The 27,084-nt window shown below is 42.9% G+C and overlaps 1 protein-coding gene across 9 annotated transcripts in view; it reads left to right on the plus strand.

Moving 5' to 3' along the window:
* CAMTA1 (calmodulin binding transcription activator 1) overlaps positions 1–27,084 on the plus strand; it is an 869,135-nt gene that overhangs the window by 56,548 nt on the left and 785,503 nt on the right. For 2 of the 9 annotated variants that reach the window (XR_009047446.1, XM_057695130.1), the window contains one exon: positions 14,477–14,649. The exons of 5 other annotated variants lie outside the window; for them this stretch is intronic. Coding sequence is in view for 3 of the 4 variants with exons in the window: in XM_057695130.1 (XP_057551113.1) it covers positions 14,477–14,494 (18 nt within the window). In the remaining variant the exon portion in view is untranslated. Of the gene's footprint in view, positions 1–14,476; positions 14,650–18,990; positions 19,250–27,084 lie in introns of those variants that run through there. 2 more of the 9 variants (XM_057695122.1, XM_057695112.1) reach the window with 2 other exon arrangements.

Below are 27,084 nucleotides of genomic sequence, written 5' to 3' on the forward strand. Positions count from 1 at the left end.
AGGCTGTGGGATGTAGATCTGGGAACTCGAGAGAGAGCTGGAAGAAACTGACAATACAGGTGAAATCTCCCAAGGAGAGTAGGGAGAAAGAGGAGGAGAGAGAGGTTCTAGGAATGAACTGTTTCCCCCATCTTCTCTGGAGCATGATACTGAATAAGGGAAATAGGAAGAAAATTGAGCTCGTAAAGGAGTCTCAGAAGGACTAGTTGAAGAGGAATAGAACTGGGAGGGTTACAGAAACCAAGGGAAGTCGGAGTAGCAAGGAGAATGAACAGAGGGGATCAGCAGTGCCAGATTGCAAAGTAAAATTATATAAATATCAAAATTATTTTTTGATTTATAAGAGCTTAAGATGCTTTTTAGAGGAGGAAATAGAGGGTTATTTATTTAAATGGATTTGGGACAACTGGCTTACCAGTTAAAAAAATAACTCTCTCTCATATCATATACCAAAATAAGTATAAAAAGTAAATGTAAAAAGTGGAAATAACAACACACTAGAAGAAAATATGAGTATATTTACATAATGTTCAGTGTTCTTATCATGACATCAAAATTGGAAAGGAGAAGGCTGATAAATTGGACTACATATAAACTCACCATTTCTATGTGCAAAAAATACTATAAAATTAAAATGTAAATGGGAAGCTAGGAGAAGTATTTGCCACATATTTGACAGAGGTTTAATATCCTTAATATATAAAAGATCTATCAATAAAATGAGTCATTGGAGATTTCTGGTTAAGCTGTGATGAGTAATAGATAAATCAGTTACTCATTGAAGATGTATTTATCTTCCTTCCAAAATTTTGGTAAAATGACAGAAAAGAATTACAAAATATAAACCAACAAAGATAGAAAATATGGGAGTGGGGAAGTTTTTTGTTAATGGTGGACAAAGTAGTTGAATGGCCCTCTTTCCTGCAAGTAGAAAAGCCAGACAAAATTTAAAACAAAATTTGTGTGAAGGTAATTGAGCAGTAGAAGAACAGGGAAGATTTATGGGGTTGAGATCTGGGGAAATAAGGAAGCTCATAGATGTGAGACCAGATTTGTGTCCACTTCTGCCCTGGAGGATCTGCTGATTCAAGAAGAGGCAAGCAAATGAGAAGCTGGGAAGCTAAGGAGATTTTTGGTAGACTTAAGGAACTGGAGGGTGGGGGACAAAAATCGGAGTTTGGTACAAATCAGGGGGGAAGGGGCCCTGAAAAACTCCTTGGGCTTTGAGTCCCAAAGGCCTGTATCCTGGGAGTAGTGATCTCTGAGAAGTACTGAAGCTGAACTTCAGATCCTCTTGGTCCTTGATCGGGTCAAGGTGATCTCAACAGAACCAAATGTGCATTCTTTCTGGAAGAAGATAACATCACCCAGAGTCTCAAATGATCTCTGACTTTATTTACAATGTCTGGTACTTACCCACCAGAGGAGAATTTAGGACAGTTTGACTGAAAATCAAGAGGAACAGCAGACTCTGCAAATGGATTCTCAGGGATCCAGATATATAATATGTTTAAATAAATAAAAGACAAGGTTAAGAATCAGAAAACTGGAACTTAAAAAAAAAAGTAAATTCTAGAATTGAAGGACTATAACTGAATTAACTGAGATTAAGACCTTGATAGATGGGTTTAACAGTAGATTAGAAGTAGTAATAAATTGAAAATAAATTTCAATAATTTCAGAATAATAAAATATGGAGAGGAAAATGGACAGGAAATACAGAAAAGATTCTAAGAGACATGGGATTCAGTGAAAATATTTAACAAATGTGTAATTGCAATCCCAGTAGGAAAGGGAGGAGGAATAGTGTAGAAGCAGTATTTGGAGAGATAATTGCTGAGAATTCTCTATAACAGACAAGCCTCAAATCATAGATTCAAGAAATACTGTAGACCCCGCACCAGATAAATTCAGATAAAATTTCATTGAAACACAAGATTGCTGGAAACCAAAGATAACGAGAAAATCTTAAATACCTAGAGAAAAATTATGTATTGCATTCAAAAGAGCAATAAGACTGACAGCTGATTTCTGAACACAAGCAGTAGGAGTCAAAGGCAATGAAACAGTATTTTCAAAATATAAATGAGAAGGTAAACTGCCAGACCGGAATTCTATACTCAGCAAAACATCCTGCAAGAGGGAAGGCAAAAATATCTTTTTAGATCAACAAGATGGAAAGAATAACACACCAGGCCTGCACTAAAGGGGAATAATAGTAAAGATTCTGCTTTGGGCAGAAGGGAAGTGATCCTGGGTGCCCTGGTCTAAGATGTAAGAAAGAGTGAAGACCAGAGAGAAAGTCCATGCAGATGAACGGTGATATATAAAACCACAACAGCAATGTCTCATGTGGTTTAAAATACGTATGGAATTGAAAATATAATAATAGCATATAAATTGTAGGGATGTAAATAGGGTTAGTATCCTGTGGTCTTTGCATTGTCCAGGAAGTAATAAAATTATTAATTTACTTGAGACTTTGATAAGTCAAGGATGCATGTTGTAATTTCTAGGATATTCATTCAAAAAACAGTAAAAGAATATATACCTACTGAACTAATGGAGAGGAAATAGAGGAGGAGGAGAAAGAGGAGGAGCAGCAGTAGTTAGTAGTAGTAGTCGTCAAGGAAAACCTGATTAATCCGGAAGAAGACAGGAAGACAGAAGAGGATCATAGAGTACGTGGGAATAATAGCAAACGGTAAGGTGGTAGATTTATACCCAGGATATCAGTAATTATACTGTTGGTAAATAATAATGAACTAAAAATTTCAATTAAAAGACAAAGATTGAGAGATTAAATTAAAAAAAAAACGGTGGATCACAACTCTGTACTGCTTACAAGGATGCATAAAAGTGGAAAGAAAGTAAAATGGTAGAAGAAGACATATCACTCAAACACTAACCAAAAGAAAACTGCTGTACCTATATTAATAAAGTGGAATTTAGGGCAGAAAAGCATTATTAGAGATAAAGAGAAACATTTCATAATGATAAAATACTGAATTCAATAGTTCTACATCTGTATGCACCTAAAAACATAGCTTCAAAATACACAGAGGAAACTTTGGCAAAACTAACAAAGAATAGACAAATCCACAATCATAGTGGGAAGTTTTAATACACTTTATTAACTGATGGAGTAAACAGAGAATCACTAAGGGTATAGAAGATCTCAGTAACACACTTAACAAACTTGACCTAATTGAGATCACAGGGGGTTTGCCAGCAGGTTAGATACAGTAAGAGAGAACTAGATTGAAAATAACAAATACTGAAAATGAAATATAGAGTAAAATGAAATATGAAATAAATAGGACATTACACCCAATAACTATTAGAGTAGACATACTTTTTATATACACATGGAACATTTATCAAAATTGCTGATCTATAAAGCAAGTGTTGACAGATTTCAAAAGATTTAAATCAGAGTATCAGACTTATTACAAAGATAGGTTTACTATTTGAAAAATCAATCAGTAGAAATCACTGAATTAATAGGGTAAAGCAGAAAAATAATGTGATAATGTCAATCAGTGTAAAAGCTGCCTTTAGTAAAATTCAGCATCCATTCAAAATGAAATCCCTTAACACATTATGAGTAAAAGGTAACTTCCTTAATTTGATAGAGATCACTTAGAAGAATCCTATAGCAAATATAATGTTTAATGGTGAAGTGTTGAAAGTTTTCCTCCTGAGACCGGGAATAGAAATTATTTTCATCTTCACCACTACTGTTAATTATTTTATTTAGAGACCCTATTTAGTTCTATACGACAAGAAAAATAAAAGGTACAAGGATCATAAAGAAAAGAATAAAACTGTGATTTTGTAGATGACATGATTGTGTATGTAGAAAAAGAAATCTTATAACTTATTGTAATTAATAAATAAGACCGCAAGATTCAAAGTAACTCTGGACATAATTGCAATTTTGTATATCAACAACAAATAGTGAAATAAAAATATCATTTGTAGTAACATACACAATCAGATTTTTCAGAATAAATCTAAAGAAATGTGAGGATTTTCATATAGGGAAAAATAAACATTGAGAGAAGTTAAAGGTCTAAATAAATAGATGGATATACCATGTTAATGGATTAGAAGAATCAATGTTTAAGATGTTGATTCTTCCCAAACTCAACTATGCCTTCAATGTAGTACCAATCAAAATGGCAGCAGACGTTTTTTAAAATTAATTAATTAATTAATGTATTTATTGACAGTGTTGGGTCTTCGTTGCTGCATGCAGACTTTCTCTAGTTGCTGCGAGTAGGGGCTAGTCTTTGTTGAGGTGCACAGGCTTCTCATTGCAGTGGCTTCTCTTGTTGTGGAGCACAGGCCCTAGGTGCGTGGGCTTCAGTAGTTGCAGCACATGGGCTCAGTAGTTGTGGCTCATGGCCTCTAGAGCACAGGCTCAGTAGTTGTGGTGCATGGACCTAGTTGCTCTGCGGCATGGGGGATCTTCCCAGACCAGGGATTGAACCTGTGTCCCCTGCATTGGCAGGTGAATTCTTAACCACTGCACCACCAGGGAAGTCCCAGCAGATGTTTTCTTGATGGAACTTGACAAACTGATATTAACATATACTTGGAAATGTAGGCAGCAGGGATGGCCAAGATAATTTTGAAGAACAATAAACTGAGCAGACTTACTCTACTGGGTGGCAAGACTTATTGTAAAGGTATAGTGATTGAAATGATATGGTTTTAGTAAAAGGCTAGACGGGTTGACCCACCAAGCAGAATAGTCCAGACACAGATCCAGTCATATCTGGACGTTTAATTTATCGCCCAGGAGGCTCTGCAGAATGGCAGAGAAAGAACAGCCTTCTCAATAAGTGTGATTAGTTAGTTAGTTATTCATGTGGGGAAAAAAAAGTGTGACCCTTACACTACACATGCAAATTAATTCCAAATCTGTATCAGTCTGAATCAAATCAGGAGGAAAAAAACCAAAGAGTAAATTGAAAGAAAAAGTTTAACATGAACGTTTTTAATTGGGTTGTTTGTTTTTTCGATGTTGAGTTGCATGAGCTGTTTATATATTTTGGATATTAATCCCTTATCAGTCATATCATTTTGCAAATTTTTTTCCAGTTTAGTAGGTTGTCTTTTCATTTTGTCAATATAAAACATAATTCAAAAAAAATGAACATTTTTCACCGTAACAGGGAATGGAAATAATGAGGAATTAGCTCATAAAAAGTGAAAAGAACTCTAAAGAATATAAGGATAACTGATGTACCAGGTAGCTGCATCCTCTAGGGCTGAGGTAGAGCCCCCAAGGAAGGGTCCCGCTGTGCCCAGGGCTGAGACCCAGGCCTAGTCCCCAGGGCAGGCTGTGGCTTCCTGCAAGGCAGAGAGGTCACTCTGGTATCATGCTGGTGGAACTTGATGGAAAGCCACCCTCTGGAAGTTGTCATAAGCCACTCTCTCATGTGTCACAGGGAAGTTCTTCGTGGGGAGAAGTCTTACTGGAGGCACCCTGCTCCGACACCCCCGGAGGTGGAGAGGCTGGGGGAAGCTCTTGGGGTCCACGTGCCGCAGACTCCAGAGGCCAGGGAAGTCGCGTGCATGGCAGGAGCTGGGCAGTGGGGCTGCCGCACGTGCGGGCAAAGCTGCCGGGGTTATGGGAGGTGGATGCTGTGGAGTAACACACCTGAAGAAGGTCATCTGGTGGGAAGGCTCTGTGACCAGGATGTCAAGGTGGTAGCCGTGGTTCTTTCCTCCCCAGGAGTAGGATTACGGTGCCCTCACCCCCTTATTCGTTCAGCATTTATTTAATAAATGTTGTGAAACATTCTCTCTGTGCCAGACAGTGTATTTGTCACCACATATATAGGAGGACAAAATAGACGTTGAACTTGCCTTTGCAGAATCTGTAGTCTAGTAGGACAGCCAGCTATTCAGTTGGTCAGTTGAACTCCTTTTTTCAGGCACTGTGCCAGTCACCGGGGATGTATAGGGTGGTGATCAAGACACAGTTTGCTTTTAAAGGGAAACAGGCATTAAACAGGTAATTGTAAGAATGAGTGTGTGTTTACAAAATGAAGGTTATGAAAGGTTAATCAAGAGAGGAGGACCTGACATAGATCAGAAACCAGGGAAAGACTCTCAGGAAGTGATACTTTTGTGACATGAGGGACGGGGAGGGTGGGGAGGGTTAGAGAGGTCAGTGGTCAGGGAGGAGGGTGTTGTGGACAGAGGCAGGCTTGCGGGAAGGCCCTCCAGGGTGAAGAGCTTGGCACGTCCGAAGGGGTTGGGGGCAGGTACACTGAGGGTGGCGGAGAAGGGCAGCCAACAGCAGCTCTGCGCCTTGGCCTCCTGAGGGGCCGGGCTGGAGGGTGGGAGGCTGGGCCAGGGTCTAGAGCGGGTCGGTAGATGTGAACTCCTGTGTTGGGGAGGAGAGACCACAGAGAGGAGAGGAGGCCATCATTAGCCCAACAAATATGTGATTATCTCTGTGCCAGGAAGTTTTCTAAACTCTTGGAATACATAAAGCATGAAAAAATCCCCATCTGCAGGGAGCGTAAATCTAAAGGGGAGACTAACAATAAAATCAGGTGCCAAGTGCATTAAAAAAAAAAAAGTCTATCTACATCACTTCAGATGCCAGTGGCAAATCCAGGTTGTCACCTGTCCTGCTGACCGATGGGTGGTTCCATGACCCCCTCCCTTGGGTTTGATTCATCTGCTAGAACCACTCACATGACTCAGGGAAATACTTCCTACAGTTCCCACTTTGTTAAAGGATGTGGTAAAGGATACAGATGAGCACCCAGACGAAGAATTCCTAGGCCGAGGTCTGGGGCGGGTCGTTACCTCGTGCAGGTGCAGGAGCGTCTGTGCCCTGGAGCTGGGCTGTGCCCACACTTGCAGTCTGGATGCTGTCAGAGTCCCATGGTGCTGGTGGTTTATGGAGGCCTCCTCTTGATCAGTTATTCATTCCATTTCCAGCCTCTCTGTCTCTGTGAAGAATGAGGGGTGGGACTGAAAATTCCAAGCTTCCATTCATTGCTTGGTCTTTCTTGTGACTAGCCCCTCATCCAGAGCTATCCTGGAGGACCCCCCCCCCCCACCCCAATTAGCCTCACTAGAACAAAAGATGCTCTTAGTGCTTTTGTCACTTAGAATTTACAAGCCTCTCAGAAGCCCTGTGTCAGGGACGAGGTCAAAGACCGAATATGGGAACAAAAGTTGTTCTTATCACCTAGGAAATTACAAGGGTTTTAGGAGTTCTCTGCCAGGAACTGGGGCCAGAGACCTGTATATATTTTCTATTATCTCACACCGAGGGATTCAAATGAGATTAGTTGTAGATGAAGATTTATTATAGGGAAGGTCTGCATATTGTAGAGATATTAGTACTGATATCCCCAATTCAAATTACAATTATATTTGCTTTGAAAGGATTTAATTATTCAATTATATTTTGAATTCTTTGAGTTAGCTTTGTTTCATGGCATTAGTTTTGTCCACTGTGTGTTTCTCAGTTGTATTAATGTAATTTACAGATCTACTTATCCTTCCAGGCATTACCCAATTGAGAGGTGATTGTTTTTAGTAATTTTAAAATCAGATAAAATTGAAATTGTATATTGATTTATGTACTGAAGTTCTTTTCCAGCCTGTCTTGCTGGAAGCATCACACTGCCTTAAAGTGTGTGTGTGTTATCTCCCCCCACCCACCACTGCCCCTTCCCACCAAGGGGTCGCGGATACCTCTTCTCTACCTGGTTTTCTCCCCATGCCGAAATCTGTCGTGGTCATCTTGCATGCCAGTGCATATGCGTGCATGTGGATGTACATAACTGCAGAGCATAGATTTCCTATAAAAATTGTAAACCAGTCCCTTATTGCTTATCCCAGTATTTTGCACACTTCTCTAGTTCTTTCTTAGGCGAGAGGCCTGCCAGCATAGTCACTTACCAGAGAGTGTAAACATCTGCCTTATTCCCTATAGAAGGGTACCGAACTGAACTCTCAGTAGCTGAATATCAGAATGTTCAATTCCCTGAACTCTAACACTAGGTATTATCAGTTTTTTAAAGTCTAGTGGGTGAAGAAATTGTCTCCTTTTAATTTGCATTTCTTTGTGTGTTCTTGAGATTTAGCGTGTTTTGGACACTTGTGTTACTTTTTTAAATTGTTCATTCTTTTTTTTCTAGTAGGTTCATCGCCCTTTTTATTTCTGATTTCTGTGTGTTTTTCTTAAAAAAAAAAAGTATGTGTAATTTTTTTCCTGGCTAGAAACCTATATTTCAGTCTTAACTTTTTCCCTTACGTCTTGTGAGTCACTCATTCAAACTCTGAATCTTCCTGGCCTTGACAGCATACCTAGGAACGCTTCCTTACCCCAGTTATTAAGTATTCTCCCTGGATTTCTTTCTTTGTTTTGAATTTTTATCTTCAGATGTTTAATACACATAGACATTCTGTATATATATGTGGAGAGTTAGGTAGCGCTTCTTATTTCTTTTTCCCCCCAAATAGATGCTTATTATTGAATCATTGATCCTTTCCTACATTTCAGATGTTGCCTTTACCTTGTGCTAAATTACCATGAATACACGGTTTTGTATCTGAATGCTCTCTCTTCATTGATCTGCTTATCGTATGCCTACATCAGTACCACGTTGTTCTTTTTTTTCTTTTCCCTTACACACTGATTTAGTTTTTGTTGATCTGATGTGTTGTGAAGAGAAAATTGTTGCTCTTATTCCATCCTTAAAGATCTATCAAAAATGGAGTGTGACTTTGTAGTAGAGGTTCATTTGTTTTTCTAAATGATCTGTTACTGGTTTCTGTAACTTGAGGTCACGATCTTTTTTTCCCTTTTGGCAGCAGAAGTTGTGGGTTGATGAAGAAAACTAAAGCAACTTTTCTTGCCACTGAAAGTAGAATTGAAATAATCTCTAATCTTCATTTCTTTAGCCATTGCTTCCCAGCTTTTCTCACTTCTTACAGCACATCAGAAATACAAGTATTTATAAGGCACATGGGGTTACTGGATGAGTACTCTTGAGATCAGAGACCACTGGTCTGGGGTCTGGGTGGCCCAGGCCCCCTTGCAGCGCATGAGGGGATCAGCGTTTGTGACTGCGTGTGTTGTGCCACGTCATTAGGGGCGTGTTTGAAAAGTGCTGATCTAGGTTTAAGTATCCAGCTTTAAATAGTTTTCATTGTAGCTTGATATGAATGTAACATCCTGAGAACCAGACTTATTTTTAAAAAATTTTAATTGTGGTAAGATGTATATAACATGAAATTTACCATCATAACCATTTTAAAGTACACCGTTCCTTGGCATTAAGTAAATTCACATTGTTGTGCAGCTAACTCCCTGTTCGCTTCTCCCTCCAGCCCCGGCAACCGCCTTTCTACTTCCTGACTCTCTGAGTTTGACAGCTCTGTGGAATTGTACAGCATTTGTCTTTTTGTGACTGGCTTATTTCTTTTAGCATCATGTCCTCAAGGTTCATCGTATGTCATTTCCTTCCTTTTTAAAGGACGAATATGTTTCATTACGTACGTACCACACCGTGTATCCGTTCAGCCATTGATAGGCACCTGGGTTGCCTCCACCTTTGGATATTGCGTGTCACGCTGCTGTGAACATGGGTGTGCAAATCTGAGAGCCGGACTTTTCGTAAGAGTTGGTTTTTCCTCGTTTTCTCACCTCTTACTCAGATACTTCAGTCTGAATTTAACTCCCATTACTCTCCGGAAGCCTCTCTCGTAGATCACCAGTGATCTCAAAATTGTTAAACATGAGGAGAAACCTCTCAGGGCTTATTCGACTCTCAGATGTCTTCACACAAGCTGACCGGCCTTGCCTTTCCCCTTGGCCTCTGGGTTGGCGTGCACCCCTGGGTTTTTCTCCCCCGTGTTGGAGGTTCCATCCTGATCTCTTCTACCCAGCCTCTAAAGGTGGGATGTCCTCAGGGCCTGAGTTTAGACCTTCTTCTTGTGTGACTGTAAACGTGGATATTTCTCAGGAATCAACCAAGGCCCTTCCCCTCCCGCTTTCCACATCTGCTCTCGGTGACCCTGCGCACGCCCATACTTTCAGCCTGCCGAGGGCTCCTGCGTTGGTTTCAAGCTAGCTTTCTCTGCCTGAGGCCCTGCCAGAGTGGCCCACCTGATACCTGATGCCTCCACTGCAGGATCTGACAGGCTGGTCCTGTTTCATGTGTCTGAAGTGAGCTCGTGGCCTTCTACTCTCTCTCTCTCGTCTCAGTAAAGGGCACCTCCCAGGTGCTTAAGTCAGACTGGGGGCCAGTTTTAAGATACATTTTTACATTTAGAGCAGTTTTAGATTTACAGGAAAGTTGCAAGAATATTACAGAGAGGTCCTGTGTAGCCCATACCCAGTTTCCCCGATAACGTTAGGGTGGTGCGTTCACCCCAGCCAGTAACCAGTACTGATACTGGATTATCAACTGAACTCCACACATTCTTCAGGTTTCCTTCATTTCCCCCTGATGTCCTTTTCTGCTCCAGGATCCCACCCAGGAGGCCATGTGACATTTAGTCATCGTGTCTCCTTAGGCTCCTCCGGACTGTAACAGTTTCTGACTTTCCTTGTTTCTGTTGACCTTGACAGAACAGGTATTTGTGTGATGTCCTTCAGTTTGGGGTTGTCTGCTGTTTTGCTTGTGATTAGGCTGGGATTATGGGTTTGGGGAAGGAAGACCATGGAGGTGCAGAGCCCTTCTCATCTCATCTTATCAGGGGTGCCTGCTGTCAACAAGACTTCTCACTGTGATGCTTTTAACCTTTATCACCTGGCTGAGGCAGTGCTTATCAGGTTTCTCCAATCTAGAGTTACTATTTTTTTCCTCTTAGAGGTCATTTTTGACACCTCCTTCATCTGTAACGTATTGAATCCAGGCCTACAGTTCAATTTCCAAATACATTTCCATTCTGCCTAAATCACTCTTTACAGCCACCTCTCCAGTCCAGGCCACACTTACCTGTGCCCAGACGGCTTCTAGAGAGCTCCTGACCCCTGACTCAGCTTGCAGCCTTGTCCCCTCCCAACCCAGTCTCCACCAGGTACCAGAGTGGTTTTTAAAAAATGCCAGTTGGATTATGGTACCCCATTTCTCAATCCTTTGAATAATTTACCATAGTATACCTAAGATACCATCCACCTTCTCAACATCGGTCCCCCAAGCCTGTGTAATCTTGTCTGTCACCCCTCCAGCCTCCTGCCTGGCCCCTCTCCCCTTGTTCTCTGTTCTGACTGTTGGTTTCTCCCCGCTGAGTTCCTTATATCCTCTCAGGTCCTTCCTGCTACATTGGCTTTTACATGTAGTTTTTTCTTCTTCTTCGAATATGGTCTCTCTCCACCTTGTCATCTTTCAGATCACGGCTGAACGTTATCTTCCCGGAGAAAATTGCCTGGCCCCCTTAGCAGAGTCGATGAGGTTCCCTTGCCGTGGGTTCCCTTAGCCTCCTGCACGTCTGCATTCTGCGCGTGGTGCTTGGAATGACTTGTTCTGTGTCTGCATCCTCGCCTCAGTGGCTAGGATAGACAGAGCTGGGACTTCTCTGCCCACCACACAACCTGGGCACCTGGTGACCGAGTAGGCGCCATAATTATGTGCTCAGTGTATATTTGCTGAATGAATGAATTTGTCTTTGTTAAATTAGTGACTAGAGTGGAAAATACTCTTTTTTTTTGTACTCAAGTCCTTGAATTTCTTTCCTTTTTTTTTTTTTTTTTTAAAATGATTTGTTTATTTGGCTGTGTCAGGTCTTTAGTTGCAGCATGTAGGATCTTTGTTGTGGCATGCAGGAGCTTTTGTTGCGGCACGCAGGCTCTTCATTGCGGCGTGCGGGCTTCTTTCTAGTTGTAGTGTGCAGTCTCCATAGCACTCGGGCTCAGTAGCTGTGGCACGTGGGCTCTAGAGCACGCAGGCTCAGTTGCCCTGTGGTATGTGGGATCTTAGTTCCCTGACCAGGGCTCGAACCTGCATCCCCTGCCTTTGGAAGGTGGATTCTTAACCACTGGACCACCAGGGAAGTCCGAGTCCTTGAATTTATTTCTGTGATTCCCCTGATTGAAGTCCCACATGTGTCCTTCTAAAGGCATTGTGTAAGGGGTGACGTGGTAGGTACGATAGTGAATCTAGAAGGGTACATTCCCCTCTGCTGCACCTGAGGACCTTACTACTCATTCATTGCCGTATTCCCCAAACACAGTTGGGAACCTCAGTGTGCAGAGCCCTGAGCATGGACATGGGAGGCTGTTGGGGCCAGCCGAAATACCTTCCATACCTGTCAGGGCTAGAGCCGTGGAGTGGGACAGACCTGGACAGATGTGGTTTCAATTCCATTTCTGCCATTTTTAAGATTTACGTCTCGAACTTTAACCTTTGCTCATCTGCAAAAATGGGGACTGCAGCAGTATCCCTCTTGTAAGCCTGGGGAAGAATCAGGTGAGAAAAGAGTGGAGGATGGTGAGCATTGTCACCATAGTGGTCACAGCCGCTGCTTATTGCTGTTCAGGTCCTAAGTGCTGTGCGGCTCAGTTTGTGTTACTTATTTTCATTCATACTCACAGCAGCCCTGTAAGGTAGGGATGTTGTTATCTTCATGTTATAAATGAAGAAAGTGTGACAGTTTAAAAATCAAATAATTTGTCCAAGGTCATAGAAGTAGTAAGTGGTAGAGCTATTACTGGAACCCAGAATTGGTTCTAATTGGAAAAGGACTCCCTGTATCTTATATAGCTACCCTGTCTTTCAGTTTAGCTTTATAGCCTTATTTTTGGGGGTTTTAGAGATTTTTTTAGGCATCTATTGGCACTTAAAAACTTGAGGGCCACCTTAAGCTGTTATCAGCTGAAATTTGTTTCTTACTTTACCCTTTGGCAGCTCTGACTTCTGTGCCCGGGTTCCTGCAGGAGGCAGGTGTGTGTAGAGACTGGAGGGTAGGGTTGGACCCACCTGGGCAGTTTTTTTAAAGTGAGGATCGTGGACTGTTCTAGTCAGACTCACATGGTGGTTTTACTAAAAATGCAGATTGTTTAGCTCCTCTTTTGATGTATTAAACTGTAATCTCTTAGGGGAAGGACTTGGGAACTATTTTTACAAACGACTTTACAAATCTAGGGGATCCTCACTCGTCTGAAGCTTGAGAATCAATGACTAGAGGAAGTGAGAAATGTCGGAGTCTAATGTTCTGACTGTCGTTGTAGGAAGCCAGTAGAGCAATTAAAATAGGCACTGGCGTGCAGGTTAGTAAGCTTAAACAGATCATATAGAAATAAAGTCAACAGTGGGTGAGTCTGTTTCCCTTTTGTTTTATTTCTTATAAATTTGTATTTGGGGGAATTTGGTGTATATTATATTCTTTTTCCCTAGTGGGGATAGTGCCTGAAAGGAATGGGTCTCAGCTGTGATAGAGTTGACAATATAAATGCTAAATCTGAGGAAGAAATTTAAGAATATATGGTGAATTTGCATATCATTTGCAAAGCTAGGAGTGTGTCTAAAGCTGATTTTTCAAGTCTCTTAGAGAAACTGTCATATTGTGCCCTGATTTTTGATTTAGAAACTATGGTAATTTCAGATTTGTGGCTAATATGAAAGCTAGTGATCAGTGTCAAATGTTTTACATATACAGTATTTATGTATTTATTTTAAACAATGAAGTTACTTTTATTTCACCCAAGAAGACCAGAACCAGGTGGTTCCAGAGTTGGTTGATTCAGTGGCTTGAAAGGTGGCTCCCACTGGCTCCCCTGTGACTCTTGGCTTCTTCTGCATGGTGGCTACAGCATGGCTGTGTGGTTCAAAGTGTGCAAGGAGAGGGCAAAGTCCCTGCCTTTTGCCTGCCCCCCAATCTTTAAAAAAAAAATTTTTTTTTAACTAAAAATACTTGATTAATCCAAAAGAAGGCAGAAAGGAAGAACTAAGGAACAAAGAACACAGGCAATAAATACAAAACAAATAACAGGATGGTTAACTAAAAACCCAACCATATCTACAATTATATTAACTGTAAATGGACTAAACATCCTGATTAAAAGGTGGAGACTGACAAACTAGATTTAAGAAAGCAGGACCCTTTAATTCTTCTGGAACTTTGTTCTGGGATGCAATTAAGTTACTTTAAAACAGTTTGAACCTTTCAGGTCTTGCTTTGTTTAGGTGGGTCTGCAGTAGTACCCAGTCTAAGGCTAACTTTTCCCCACTCCTGAGGCCTTCTGTTGTACTCTGCCCAGTGCTTGGTGAGTTTAGAGTTTTTCAGTCTCTGCCCCCATTCTTAAATAGCTTTTTTGAGGTATAATTGGCATACAACAAATTGCACATACTTTTGAGAAATGTGCACGTGCATACAACCTGTGGCCGTCACCACTCCACCAGAATGAGCATATCCATCACTTTTTTTTTTTTATTGTTTTTCTGAATCGGTCCTTTTAATTAATTCATTCTTTTTTTTCTTCCTTCAGATCTTTATTGGAGTATGATTACTTTACAACGTGGTGCCAGTTTCCACTGTATAACAAAGTGAATCAGCTGTATTTATACATATATCCCCATATCCCCTCCCTCTTGAGCCTCCCTCCCACCCTCCCCATCCCACCTGTCTGGGTCATCACCAAGCATTGAATTGATCTCCCTATCCATCACTCTTATTTTTTTTTTCATTAAATAAAATTTATGTATTTATTTATTAGCTGCGTTGGGTCTTCGTTGCTGCACGTGGGCTTTCTCTAGTTGCAGTGAGCAGGGCTACTCTTTGTTGCGGTGCACAGGCTTCTCATTGTGGTGGCTTCTCTTGTTGCTGAGCATGGGCTCTAGGTGCATGGGCTTCAGTAGTTGTGGTACACAGGCTTAGTTGTTCCACAGCATGTGGGATCTTCCCGGAGCAGGGATGAAACCCTCGGCCCCTGAATTGGCAGGCAGATTCTTAACCACTGTACCACCAGGGAAGTCCCCCTATCCATCACTAATCTATTCCTTCATGCTCATGGAGGTCTCTTCCTCCCACTCACTTTCTCCTTTTGTGAGATCTTTGAAGCTATTAGGGAAAAAATTGTTGAAGATAAAGTCCTAGGTAGAAAAGTATTTAACTTGTAGTTTTAGCTTTTGTTTTCTTTTTGAGGATTGTAGCAGAAATGATACGATGATTGTAGGTGTAGGTTGCTGTATCATTTATAAAAAGTTTTGAGAAACAGGCACATGTTTTAGAACAGACTATCTTTGAGAAACTTGACAGAGGAAATATATTTTAAGAAAGGTTGAAAAAAATGGCCGAGCTGGTGACTGTTGAGGGAGGGGGCTGGGGAGGGGTTGCCTCCTGCTGGCTGTGCTGCCCTGGGCCACACTTGGAGGAGCCACAAACATGCAGACCAAGTGTTTTATTTTCTTGGTTTTTCAAACAGGCATTATTTCTAATATGCTGAAAAAAGCAAATTCTAACATGAAAGGGTAATAGAAATATAATCCCCACTTAACTGAAGGATATGGTTAGCTCAAGTGCATTTTATTCTAGTGAATTGTCTGTTTTACTGAGTGACATTTTAGTGATTTATTTATTTATGCTTATAGGTTAAAAATTTTTTATGCCCCATCACTGTAGTAAACTTTTGGCTGGACATTTCTCCTTTTACTCTCTGAATACACTTGCTGAGATTAGTTTCTGCTGCAGGAAGCGTTATATTGTTGAGTTAATAATAGCCATTTTGTAAAGAATTAGTAAAATATATAGGGCTTTATTTTAATAGGTTTCTTCAGCTGTCTTCTAGCTTCTCTGACTCTGAATTTTCTTGGCTCTTTATTTTTTAATTTCTTTCTGGTTCTTCTATATGTTTTATAAGTCATATGCTTGAGGTGAAAATGACATCATTTCAGTGTCATGATTTAACCGTATTAGAAATGACATTCTTTGTTCTATGTCTGTTTAGTTGAGAAATCAACTATTTCTCTGTGCTGGCTGGTCCTTGGCAAAACAAACAAACAAAAACCAACCTAAACCAAAAAACAAACAAAAGAGCCCCAGGCCAAAACAACAACAACAAACAAACCCAAAAAGCTTAGAGCACAAACCAGACGTGTTGGAAGTCTTGTCCCTGCAGAGAGCCATCAAGACGGTGTGAGTTCAGCCTGGGTGAGAATCTCCCTGGAAAAGTCTTCTTTGCTGGAACTGCAGTGACTTGTTGGTCTTATGAAAGTGAAACCTGGTGTGTTTATTTCCTGACTCACCAGTGTGGTAGTACAGCGTTCTTTCCAGTTTTAGGTTGCGGGCAGGGTGGATGCTAGTTGTGCCCCTAAAGCTGTAGGAGTTAGTAGGATGTTTGCTCATTCCCTGTTTAGTGCAGTTACTGCTTGCCATTTGCAAGAGGACTCTCCTTCTCTACCCCTTGACGCAGAGGCGCTAGTTCTACCACTTAGGATTTGCTTTGGGTTAAAGATCCCTCCCTGAATCTTTGCATGCTTCGGTGTGTAGGAATCCAGTCCATTTGTAGCCCTTGAGCCACTCTGTCTGGGGCCCAGAAAGGGGGCTAGGAGAACGTTTTGTTGCCCAAATTTCAGCGTGGGCCAGTTCTTTGGGAAAAAATAAAAAACTACTCAGGTCCCATAGCCTCTAGAATTTGGAGCAGAACTGTTGCTGCTTCACAGACTTGCAGTTAAGTAGGCAGGTGTCAGATTGTTTCTGTGGCTGTGTGTCCCAGATACCTGCCTCCGCGAAGGGGCTCCGGCCTCAGCTCCTTGGTGTTGCGGCTGCATCGGTGCTCTCCAAGTGTGCCAGCCCCTGGCTATTTCTAGTCCTCAGTTTACTTATTAAATTATATTCTAGTATCCTTGAGCGTTGGGGATGTGGTAAACTCCTTCCTGGTAGCCTTTGCCTTCTTTCACCCCAAATAGCAAACACATTTGAAAAACATTAGCTAAAATCCTTCATAGATTTTCTTAAATCACCTACAATGTTATCATTACTGGCACAAAATTATTCAAGTTGTTTGTCAGAACGTCTAAGTGCTTAGGTGGGGAGGGTTCTGTTTGTGTTTGTTACTTAGATTATATTCATTTCTGTGGAATTATTTGTGGGAATTTGGTTGGTTGCTTTCAGGTCCTCAAAGAGCAGTTCCTTACTACTTGGGGATCACATCCTGTTGGCATAGGCTGGTATGTGCAACTTTTGCCAGGTGTTAATTAAGCTGGTGGAAAATTTGGGATAACACATTTTTCTGGGTCGGTGAATTTTAGAAACGATTTAGCAGACTTTTGAAAAGCATCTATAAGTACTTTCTCCTCTTGTCAAGAAGGAGTTTTTAAATAAATACATATGTTTTGGTAATGAAGAGGTACATGTATTTGATCTGCGTGTGCTTTTTCTCATTTTTAATAGGAGATATTGTAATAAAACAAAATGTGGCTAACAGTATACTTGCTGGCTTCTTGCCTTTTCTTACAAATGTGCTGAAGTGGTCTGAATAACAGTGTGTTGTCCCCCCCCCCCCCCCCCCCCCGCCCCCGCAGTCCTCAGAATTGCTTGCATGCCCCCCAGCGGTAAATCCGTTTGTGATCAGCTTTACATGAGTCGAGCATCCCAGATAAATGAAATGCAAGTTTACTTTTCAGTAGCTCTGGAACTTAGAAAAAACTCATGTTTTTAGAAATGGGGCCTTGAGGCACTAACACACTTGTATCTAGTGCATGAAGCTCTGCAAGTTGTTTTTTAAGAAAACCCAATCAGGGGGAACACAATCCTTAGAGAGTTTGTTTATCAATTGCTGTAAGCCACCAGAAAGACCATCCTGTTCCTCTTAATAAAATCCTTTGGAGCAGTTGTCTATATTTTAATATGGAAGTATTTTTGGAATTTGATTTTATCAAGGTAAATAAACTCAAATGTTAGATATTGTAAGATTGAAACTAAACCAGGAGGCTGGAAGAAGGAACGGAACTTAACGTTCTCTGCGTGTGAGGCTCCCATTTACCCTCGCGGATGACGAGGTGTTATCTCTACTGCCGACTAGCAAGAAGGGAGGACTCTGGATCCTGAAATCAGGGAAAGGTAGCCTGCTCATGTTTAGTTTTAGAGAGGAGGCTGAAGAGCACTGGTAAGTAAAAGAGCAGTCGTTGTCTTTCCTAGCGAAAGGAACATGGAAGTTATTGACCCTAAGGCCTCATTGTTATGCTTGCTGTTGCGGTGAAGTTAAGTATGTTTGTCATGATACCCATGGTGGCTGCATTATGAGGAACACAACCTTAGCTCTTTCTGTCCTTTTAAGGTTTATTAATGTGCTTTTTAGTTTGTTAATGAGGGAGACGGGTAAATAATAGCAGGAAATTGAGGCCTAAACCGTCACATACTTTTTTTCCGTGGTTGAGATATTCCTCATGTCAAGCTTCTATTAATTCTGTGTAATTCCAGTAGAGATAGCAACTTATTTTGCTTAAAATGCCCCCCCCTCCCTGCACGGCATGAGAGTTGAATGTGAGAACAGATCTTAATAGGTATAGTTACACAGTTTATTTTATCATGTATCACTTTATTGCTGTCTTCTAGAACATTGTTATACTAAATGTTCCAATAATGGAAATTTTATGCAGCTACTTCAAATGAAACAAATTTGCAAAAACTCAATTTTGGAACTCATTCCTTGAGGAGAGGAAAAAACTCACCACGCTGTGACCAAATTAGATTTCTGATATGTCGGCAGCTTAACAAACACTGTCATTTCCAGAAAATAGGGTGTGGGGTCCAGTGGAAATGTCAGTGCTTCTCATTCACTCATAATGGGGGATATTTTGGGTTTTAATATGATTGAATGGTTAAATTTTTACAAAAATGTTGTTGGTAAGAGGTAATTAAAATTTGGTGTTGTACCTAAATAAAAATGGCTCTCCACGGAATCAGGGATGACTGTGTTCAGTTCCAGGGGAGTCTTCAAGAACTTGGTTTTAAATTCTCGGAGATGCTGGTTTCACTTACTGGAGCTCCTTTGTTTTGCAGAGATCATGGTGCAGCCGTCCTTTTGGATTTCTTTTTAATAATGTGTGACCCTTCACCTTTGATCCCCTGACCTGCATTACCTTGGTAACCATTTCATTTTTTAATTTAATTTCATTTTTTGATTTTGGTGTACAAGCTGTAACATTTCATCTCTCAAAGTGTAACGCTGATTTCCTCAAATAGAGATACCCCTTTGAGCGATAAATTTGCAAAATGCTGTCTTCATTTTCTGTATTAAAATTCATTTCAGTTTTAAAAATAAAGTGTAATCTGTGTTTTCATCCTTTTAAAATTTAAGTTTAATGAGTACATTTCCCCATACAGTATATTTCCTCTTCTGTTCATGTTTTGCAATAGCCAAATGAACTTGGTGTTCATGCATAGCTCGCACACACACTAGACACCCACAGCCCCCTCCCCCCCCTTCTCACACACACACCCCTTCACGGTCACCACATACCCCTTCCTTGGCAGATTAACTCATTTTTCTTACAGAAATAGTGGCAACTTGAACTTACTGGTCTCAGCTGCCACATTTTACAGTATCACATTACATTTTATATTCTCAAGTATTGGTGGGAGAAAAAGTTTAGCCCTTTAATTCCACGTACGGGCTGGACGATGAGAAAGTTGTCTCATTTCCCAAATTCACCTTTCCCCCTCCTTCAGTATTTTATTCTTTATTTGAGGTATAAGTTAAGAATGAGCAACGTTTCTAACCTGATCAAAGGTGGCCTTTTGTCTCTGCTGACACCTGGTCAGTCAGCTGGGATGGTCCATGTACCAGATTGCTTTATGCTGTGTGCTGTTTCATGACTGTTTCTTAGACAATGCGTTTTTAATTGTATACCACTTGTCAGAAAATTCTTATTCAAAAGCAAAAAACTGAAATCTAAAAACAAAAATCAAACTTGAGTTAATTCTTTGAACTGGCAAGATATTCCTGAGAAATCGTGCTCTGTTAAAAAAAAAAATCATGTGAAGTCTCCTAGCGTGGCCTGCTGAAGCACAGATTATTTTTTAAGTGTCTCATTATTTTATTCTCCAACATTTAATGCTGGTGCTTTAATTGCACGCAGCTGAAGCTGCTAAATGAGCATTGGAATGGATTGAAGTCCTCTCTGAGCTTTGTTGGTACCTATAAAAGTTTATGTCATTCATTGGAACCACAAATTAAAATTAGCTGTAGTGAGCTGCTTGTTGGAGATTGGAACTCTTACGAACACTTTTTCAGGCTTACTAGCTTGTCTGTCTGTTATACGTATATACCTGGGAAATTGCCTTTGGCCTGTTGGGTATCTTTTCACAGAATCGCAAGATATCAGAGCTGATAAGTACAAGTAGGTAAAACATGATCACAAAGCCAGAAATCACATGGAATGCATGTTCCAGTAGTTGGGAGCAACTTACTTACCCAACGTTGCATTTGAAGGTGGTTTGTTGTTTTAATGATAATGCTTCCAGGGTCACATGGGAGTGTCTTCCAGGTCCCATCCTTTACCTGCTCCTCTGATGCTCTATCTTTCTGGCACCAGAAGAATCGTGTGTAGCTCAGAGTTTATTGAACAGACAAGGACCGAACAGCGCTGTGAGTGGTGCTCTGCTGCACTCCCCTTGCTTAAGCAGCCCCGTACCTGCCTGGCCCCCGACGGGGAGCTGGCTGGCAATCCCCAGAGAGTCACAAGCTCCCTATTGACAGAATCAGGGCCTCTTGACGTCTCCCCGAAGGCTCCCAGCTCCTCTAGAGACACTCAGACACTTTATTCATAAGTCCAGTAGGAGCTAAGGAGACATTAATAGGCACCCAAGAGAAATGTTTCTATTGTGATAATTTTATTTTGCAGTTAGGTCGAAGAGAGCTGGTATACGGACACAGTCGTTACCTATTTTCAACGAGCAGTGCTTATTTGGTTAGTATTTAGGAATTCTGGTAAGTTGTAAGCCACGTGGATGTAGTTTTTGTGAGCATGATTCAGTGAGAAAACCCTAGGCTGAGAGTCAGAAAATCTGCTTTGGGCCAGCAGGGTCTCTGGATGTGCCAGGGGTATCTCGTGAGGTAGCGACACACAGAACTCAGACTCAAACAGCAAGACCTCAAAAGACTTTCACATTGGGGTTGAAAACAGTGAAATCCACTTAACGTACAGGAGTTTGTAGAACATTTCATTGATTCGACTTCAGTTTTATCCTGTGTGAAACGTAGATATTGTCAGTTTTATCCTGTGTGAAACGTAGATCTTGTATGTCTCCTACTTGCTTTTTAGGGTTGTTGACAGGATAAATGAAAATGCATGATGGACACCCTGGGAACCCAGAAGAAAGGTGCCTTTGAAAGTAAACCCCACGTGAGGGCTGTGCTCTCGGCAGCTGCAGTCTTCAGGCTGAGAGGCCGCCGTCGTGCATCCTCTGGGGTGTGGCCGGGAGCGTGGGTGCGGGGGCCAGGCTGCCTCGCGTCGAATCCCACCTCCCACCTCGGCCCTTTGCAGGTGGTTGGACCCAGATAGTTATCTAACCTCCCCGTGCCTCAGTTTCCTCCTCTTTAAAATGGGGTCGATATTAACAGTACCTGCTCAGAGGGTCACGAAGAGTCTTGGGTGAGTTGCTGCATGTGAAGTGCGAAGGCCGCGTGGCTGCGGCGTCCAGGCCAGGTCCTGTGCATCAGGAGAGGCCCTGCCAGCGAGGGGGTTCCCGTGAAATGGAATTCTGAGGGGAACACACACCTTGCAGGAAATTAAACTTTAAAGAGTTTGCCTGTTAGTCTTGTGACGTTGCCTTGGAGACCCAGGCATGCTCACCAGAGAGGAATTGGGTAGTTTGTGGGAATTAGGCGCCTCTAAAACAATGCAAGTTCAGGTGCTTCAAGTTAAATCTGGGCTCCTAACCTTTCAGGAAGAAAAGTTTAGATAATTAAGAGCTGCTTGACCCTTTGTTGATAGGCTCTCTTGTTTTAACTATTTTTGGCTATGGAGACACAAGAAAAGCTCGTGGTGGAGACCCCATCTTTTCCTTAGTCAGCACTCACTCATCCTCTCTTAGCTTCTGTCAGCTGTCTAGCAAGCTTTCAAGGAGTCAGAGAGGGTTTCCGTGTTGAGAGATTTTTACTTCGCTGTAAGAGGCTTCACTGCTTCTTCCTCAGTAGAATGAGGGGAAAGAAAGTCGCTGCTGTCATATTCTCCCAAGTGTTTCCACATAATTATCTACATTTATCTGTGAGCTCGGTGGTGTTTGTTAACCTGTTTGGCACCTGAGAACACCGACGCTCAGGTGGGTTACACTCGTGCAGGGTTACACCCCTCGTAGATCTCAGAGCTGGGAAGTAAATCCAGGTGCTGCCCTTCTGGTACCTGCCGCCTGGTGTTTGCCGGCAGACCTGGCTGTGCCCTGGCAAGAGATTCTGCCATGTGCTTGCTGGGGCCTCAGCTGTCAGCACCCCTGACTTCCCAGTAAGGCCTCTGGCGCCCCGCCACCCCCATCGCCAGGAAGGCCCCGTCGTTCACATGGCGCCTGGAGGGCCCCACGGCAGCAGCTTCCTTGCTCCCACTCTCGGCTGCACGTCCGGGGTCACTTGTGCAACTTTGAAGTGTGGAGCACTGGCTCCTGCCCCAACCCTGGGCTGCCTGTTCTCGCAGAGAACCATGGATCGACAGCACAGAGATACAGGATGTTTATGTTAGTTATAAGTGAGAAAACACCACAGCTAATGTGTGCACGTGTGGACCTGTGCTTCCAGAACTTGGGCCAACGCTCTTCATTCTATAGTTAGCTGCTTTATAAGCTGCAGTGGGCCTTCATGGGCCAGTTTGGTAGTTCACCCACCAGCAACCAGCAGCCTTTCCGTGGAAAGAGTCCCAGCTGTCCTCTTGGTAGGACATAGTCTTCTAGAAGTGGGCATCTGACCATTACAAAAAGCAGGTTTGCTGTCGCTCAGGGGGTGAAATGAAGCGGCGGGCTGTCTCCTTTCCCCTTTGCCTTTTCACTTTCTGTTCTCTCCCCGCTTTGTGTGCGTTTGTTTTCCTGTCTCCTCGCTTATCCCTCCTCTCTTCTCTTTTCTCCATCGTCTGCTGGATGCTTATGAGTGTGTCTGCCGTCAGACTGTAAGCACTTGAAATCCTGCAAGGGGCCTGGCATGTTGCGCGTGTTCCTAGCAGTGACCCATGTTGATGTGCCCTGGGATCTGTCTTTCAGAGGTGAAAGCACTACCTGGGTCACCCTGAAAGCTGTCAGATTTGCGATCATCAACCTTCAATTAAGGTGGGTGGTTTATCTTGAAAATTTAGATAATGTGGCGTGACAGTTTGAGAAACGCCATCACTAACTAGGACAGAGTGCTGGGCAGTGAGGGACTTGACCCTTCTAGAGGCACCTGCATCCGGCTTTTAGTGTATTTGCTGCTGGAAGGTCTGAGGTCATGGGTCAGGCCCCCGTTTTGGTGACGAGGAGCTGCTTCTGAGAGGGCAGATCCTTCCCGGAGGCCCTTGGCCAGTCCAACCTTGCTGCCCGGGGAGGGGAGCAGAGCCGTGCCTGGTGCGTGGATGTCCCATGGCCGTGCGCACTGACCTGTATGTCTCGGGAGGTGATGGAGAAATACTCGGCCCAGGTGGGAAGGGTGGTGGGTAGGAGGGGCCCCTGCGCTGAGCAGACCCCTTAGGGGGCAATTCTGGAGGCAGTATAGGGAGGCTAAGAAACATGGTCCAAGTGTGAAAAGATGTTTTTTGTCATTCTTCAATGAAAACCTGCCCTTGCCCACAGCAGGGTGACTGAAGGTCAGGGTGGCAGCGGGATCACAGCACAGCCAGGAGCGAACGGGAAGCATCTCCTGTTTGTTCTCATTTGTGGTTATTATCTCCCTGGGAAACCGTGGCCCTGGTTACTCTGGCACCAGGTGACATGCCTCAGAATCATAGGGTTTAGACCAGACTTTCCACTTTCCACACGTGTCTTGATGGGGTTCAGAAATATACCACGTGACAGACACGTGCCCACAAAGAACGCTGATTAGTGAGCCTGTGATGCCCAGTCCTCCTTTCTCTTCTTACTGACCCTTTGGAGTATTTTACCCCTCTCAGCCCCTCTTTTTCCCCTGGGAGAAGGCTGAAGGCCTTTTCTCCGTCTTCCGTAGTGATGGGAAGAGGACGGCAGGGAGGGGTGCAAGTTGTTAGCGGCCGTTTGTCTCTGGGTTTCTCTTACCTGCTCTGGCACGTGTTATGGCGTCTGACACAAGTGCCAGCACGTAGGAGACACCCAGCAAACGTTCACTCTCCTTTCAGCTCTCATTAGCACAGGTAATTAAGAACAGGAGCCGATAGACTCACGTATCTGTGCAGAGAGATATCTGTAATTAAAGTTTTAATTAAAGAAACACCAGACCAGGCAGATGGTTCTTTTCCCCGCATCCTGTAAACCAGACAGCCATGGCTTTTTGATCTTGCAAACAAGCAAAGCAGAGAGTAGCAGCGGCGCTCCCAGAAGTGGACCAGAGGGGAGAGGTAGTCTTATTAACTAGCCATAATCTAATTTTGGTAGCACTCTCTGCTATGCCAAATCCAGGGATAATCATTGCAGTTTGAAATGGAAATTCAATACATCAAAGTTATGTCCCAACCAAAGCTTTTAAGCCTCCAGTCAAGGGCATTACCAGAGCCCAGCTGGTATATCACAAGGCATGTGGTTTTGTGCTGGATCACAAAAGCTGACAAAGTGTTATTTAGGATCATCAGCTAAATACAGTATTAAATTAGAGTGCTATCATCCTGACTTTTCAGGTTCTGCCCCCATGTAGCAGTGCAGGACTGAGATGGGACGGGTGCTGCCTGCCTCATGCGTGTCCTCTGTGCTGTGTCACGGTGACCTGAGGGAGCAACCAACTGCAGAATGACAAAACCATCACTGGGATACCAGGAAAAGATGAATCTCAGGTCTTCTCACTTCTGAGAAAAACCTGCCCCCAGTGACCGTGGCCATGTACTCTGCTGTGTCCCTGTCAGCAGGAGGCCAGAGCCGTGCAGACAGGGGACAGGCACTTTACTTTGACCTCTTGGGGTTCATCCCTTCCTTGACTCCCAGTTTCTTACACTTCCTCATAATCGTTTACTTATCCAGGCACACGGTTTTCTGGCATTCAGCGCAGGGAGGCACTTAGCCGAATTCTCTACTCATTTTCTCCCTGCATCTCACTCACTCGTTTCCCACTTGGTAGAACCAGTACTGAAGATGTTTGCTTCTTATTTCACAGGAAAGCATCTCAGAGGGTCAGGAGGGTAGTTGCCTGCTTTGCTTAATGGTGGGTGACCCTGTCGTCCCTGTTTCTTTTAAAGGAAGTAGGGGGTCCTCACTGGAAGAAGAGCCCATGTGACACCAGGACGTGTATCAGTATCTTCACATAGAGACCTGTCCCCAGAATGGTAGAACTCGGAAGTACTTTAGCTCACATTAATACCATTTATAAATCAAAACTCAGTCCTCTTAGGAGAGTTCCCAAATCCATGGTACTGTGATGGTTGTGAGTGACGAGTGTGTGTGACGGGTGGATGGAAATGTTTTTACCACCTTTTTGCTCGGGAAAGACTTTCATTTGATGAGATGTTCTTTGTTTTTAGAAGTCAATTAAATGTCAGCTACTTTGAGTAAGCAGTCATTTGTGCTTGTATCCAGAAAATATTGTCAGGTCTGTACAGAACTGTGCTACTAGGTTGGCATGTTACATGTGGAATTTGAACCTGACTGTGAAATCTGTTTCTTCCCTATTCTGGTTAGAGACCTGAGCACGTGACCGCTGAGTCTACAGCACAGTTTAAGATTGTAGGAGGTGTCTTACCAAGTGTCGCCGCTGCTCCTCAGAGCACGGTGGTCATGGCTCACTTCAGGGTTTCTCCACAGAGAGAAACATCAGCAGACCCTCCCAGAGTAGTCAGGTTTTTATTTCTCTTTATGCGGTGGGTTTTAAGATAGCTTTGCCCTCCTGATGTCAGTGTGATGCTGGGGGTGGGGAGTGTTCTGCCCTCTCTGAGAGGGACTTAAATTCAAAGGTTTATAAATTTGTTCAGTAAATACTTATGGAATGCCTAGTACCAGGCACTGTCCTAGGCGCCATGAGTTAAAGCACTAAACAAAACAGCCCATTTTCAAAGAGCTTATTTTCTGGTTGGCGGAAAGGGTCAGTAGGAAGGGTCAGTAAACAATAAACAAAAAGCAAGTGACACTAATTGAGTGATTACATGTGCCAGGTACATTTATCACCTCGTCCTTGCTCAGAACACTGAGGAGGTAGGTGCTGTTATCGTCCCCATTTCACAGAGGAGGAAACTGAGGCACAGAGACTTAAAAATAACGCTCTCAGCGTCACACAGCTGGTACGCGGTGCTGGCGGCTTCCAAGCCAGGTCATCTGCCTCAGGATTTCATGCTCTTAAACACCATGCTGTTTTGCCTCCCTGTTAAAAAACTGCCTAATCAGTTTATTTCTACCTAAATAAAGAAATAAATATCGTATGATAGTAAGTGTGACAAAGAACGGTGAAGCAAGGTAAACCCTCTTAAGGGCCCCCGGGTGTTGGCGTGCGTGGGCGCGTGTGCATGCTGCTTCGGCTGGAGCGGGTGTCTCTCCTAAGGTGACTTCAAGGAAGCGACACAGTGATTCCTGCAGGCATCTGGGCTGAGAGTATTCCAGGCAGAGGGAACAGCAGAAGCAGAGGCCCCAGGGTAGATGTGGGTTTGGTAAAAGCAAAAGAGGAGCAGGGAGGCCACTGTGGTCGCATTGAGTACAGTGGAGAGGAGCGGATGAGGCCATCAGGAGTGCGATCCCATTGGGCCCTATAGGGCGTGGGAACGTCTTTGATTTTACTGAATGAGAAGGGGAGCCATCCAAGAATTTTTGAGCAGGAAAATGACGTGATTAAAAGGATCACTTTGAATGCAGTGCAGAGAGTAGTCTAGGGCAGGGGTTGGCATACTGTGTGGCCTGCTGCCTGTTTTTGTGCAGCCAGCAAACTAAGAATGCTCTTCACATTTTTAGGTGGTTGAGAAAAAGTAAGGTGAATAATAATATTTCGTGGCACATGAAACTTACATGAAATTCAGATTTCAGTGTCCGTTCAAG

The sequence above is a fragment of the Hippopotamus amphibius genome, chromosome 1 (assembly GCF_030028045.1).
Source record: "Hippopotamus amphibius kiboko isolate mHipAmp2 chromosome 1, mHipAmp2.hap2, whole genome shotgun sequence".
In the NCBI taxonomy this organism is placed as follows: Eukaryota; Metazoa; Chordata; class Mammalia; order Artiodactyla; family Hippopotamidae; genus Hippopotamus; species Hippopotamus amphibius.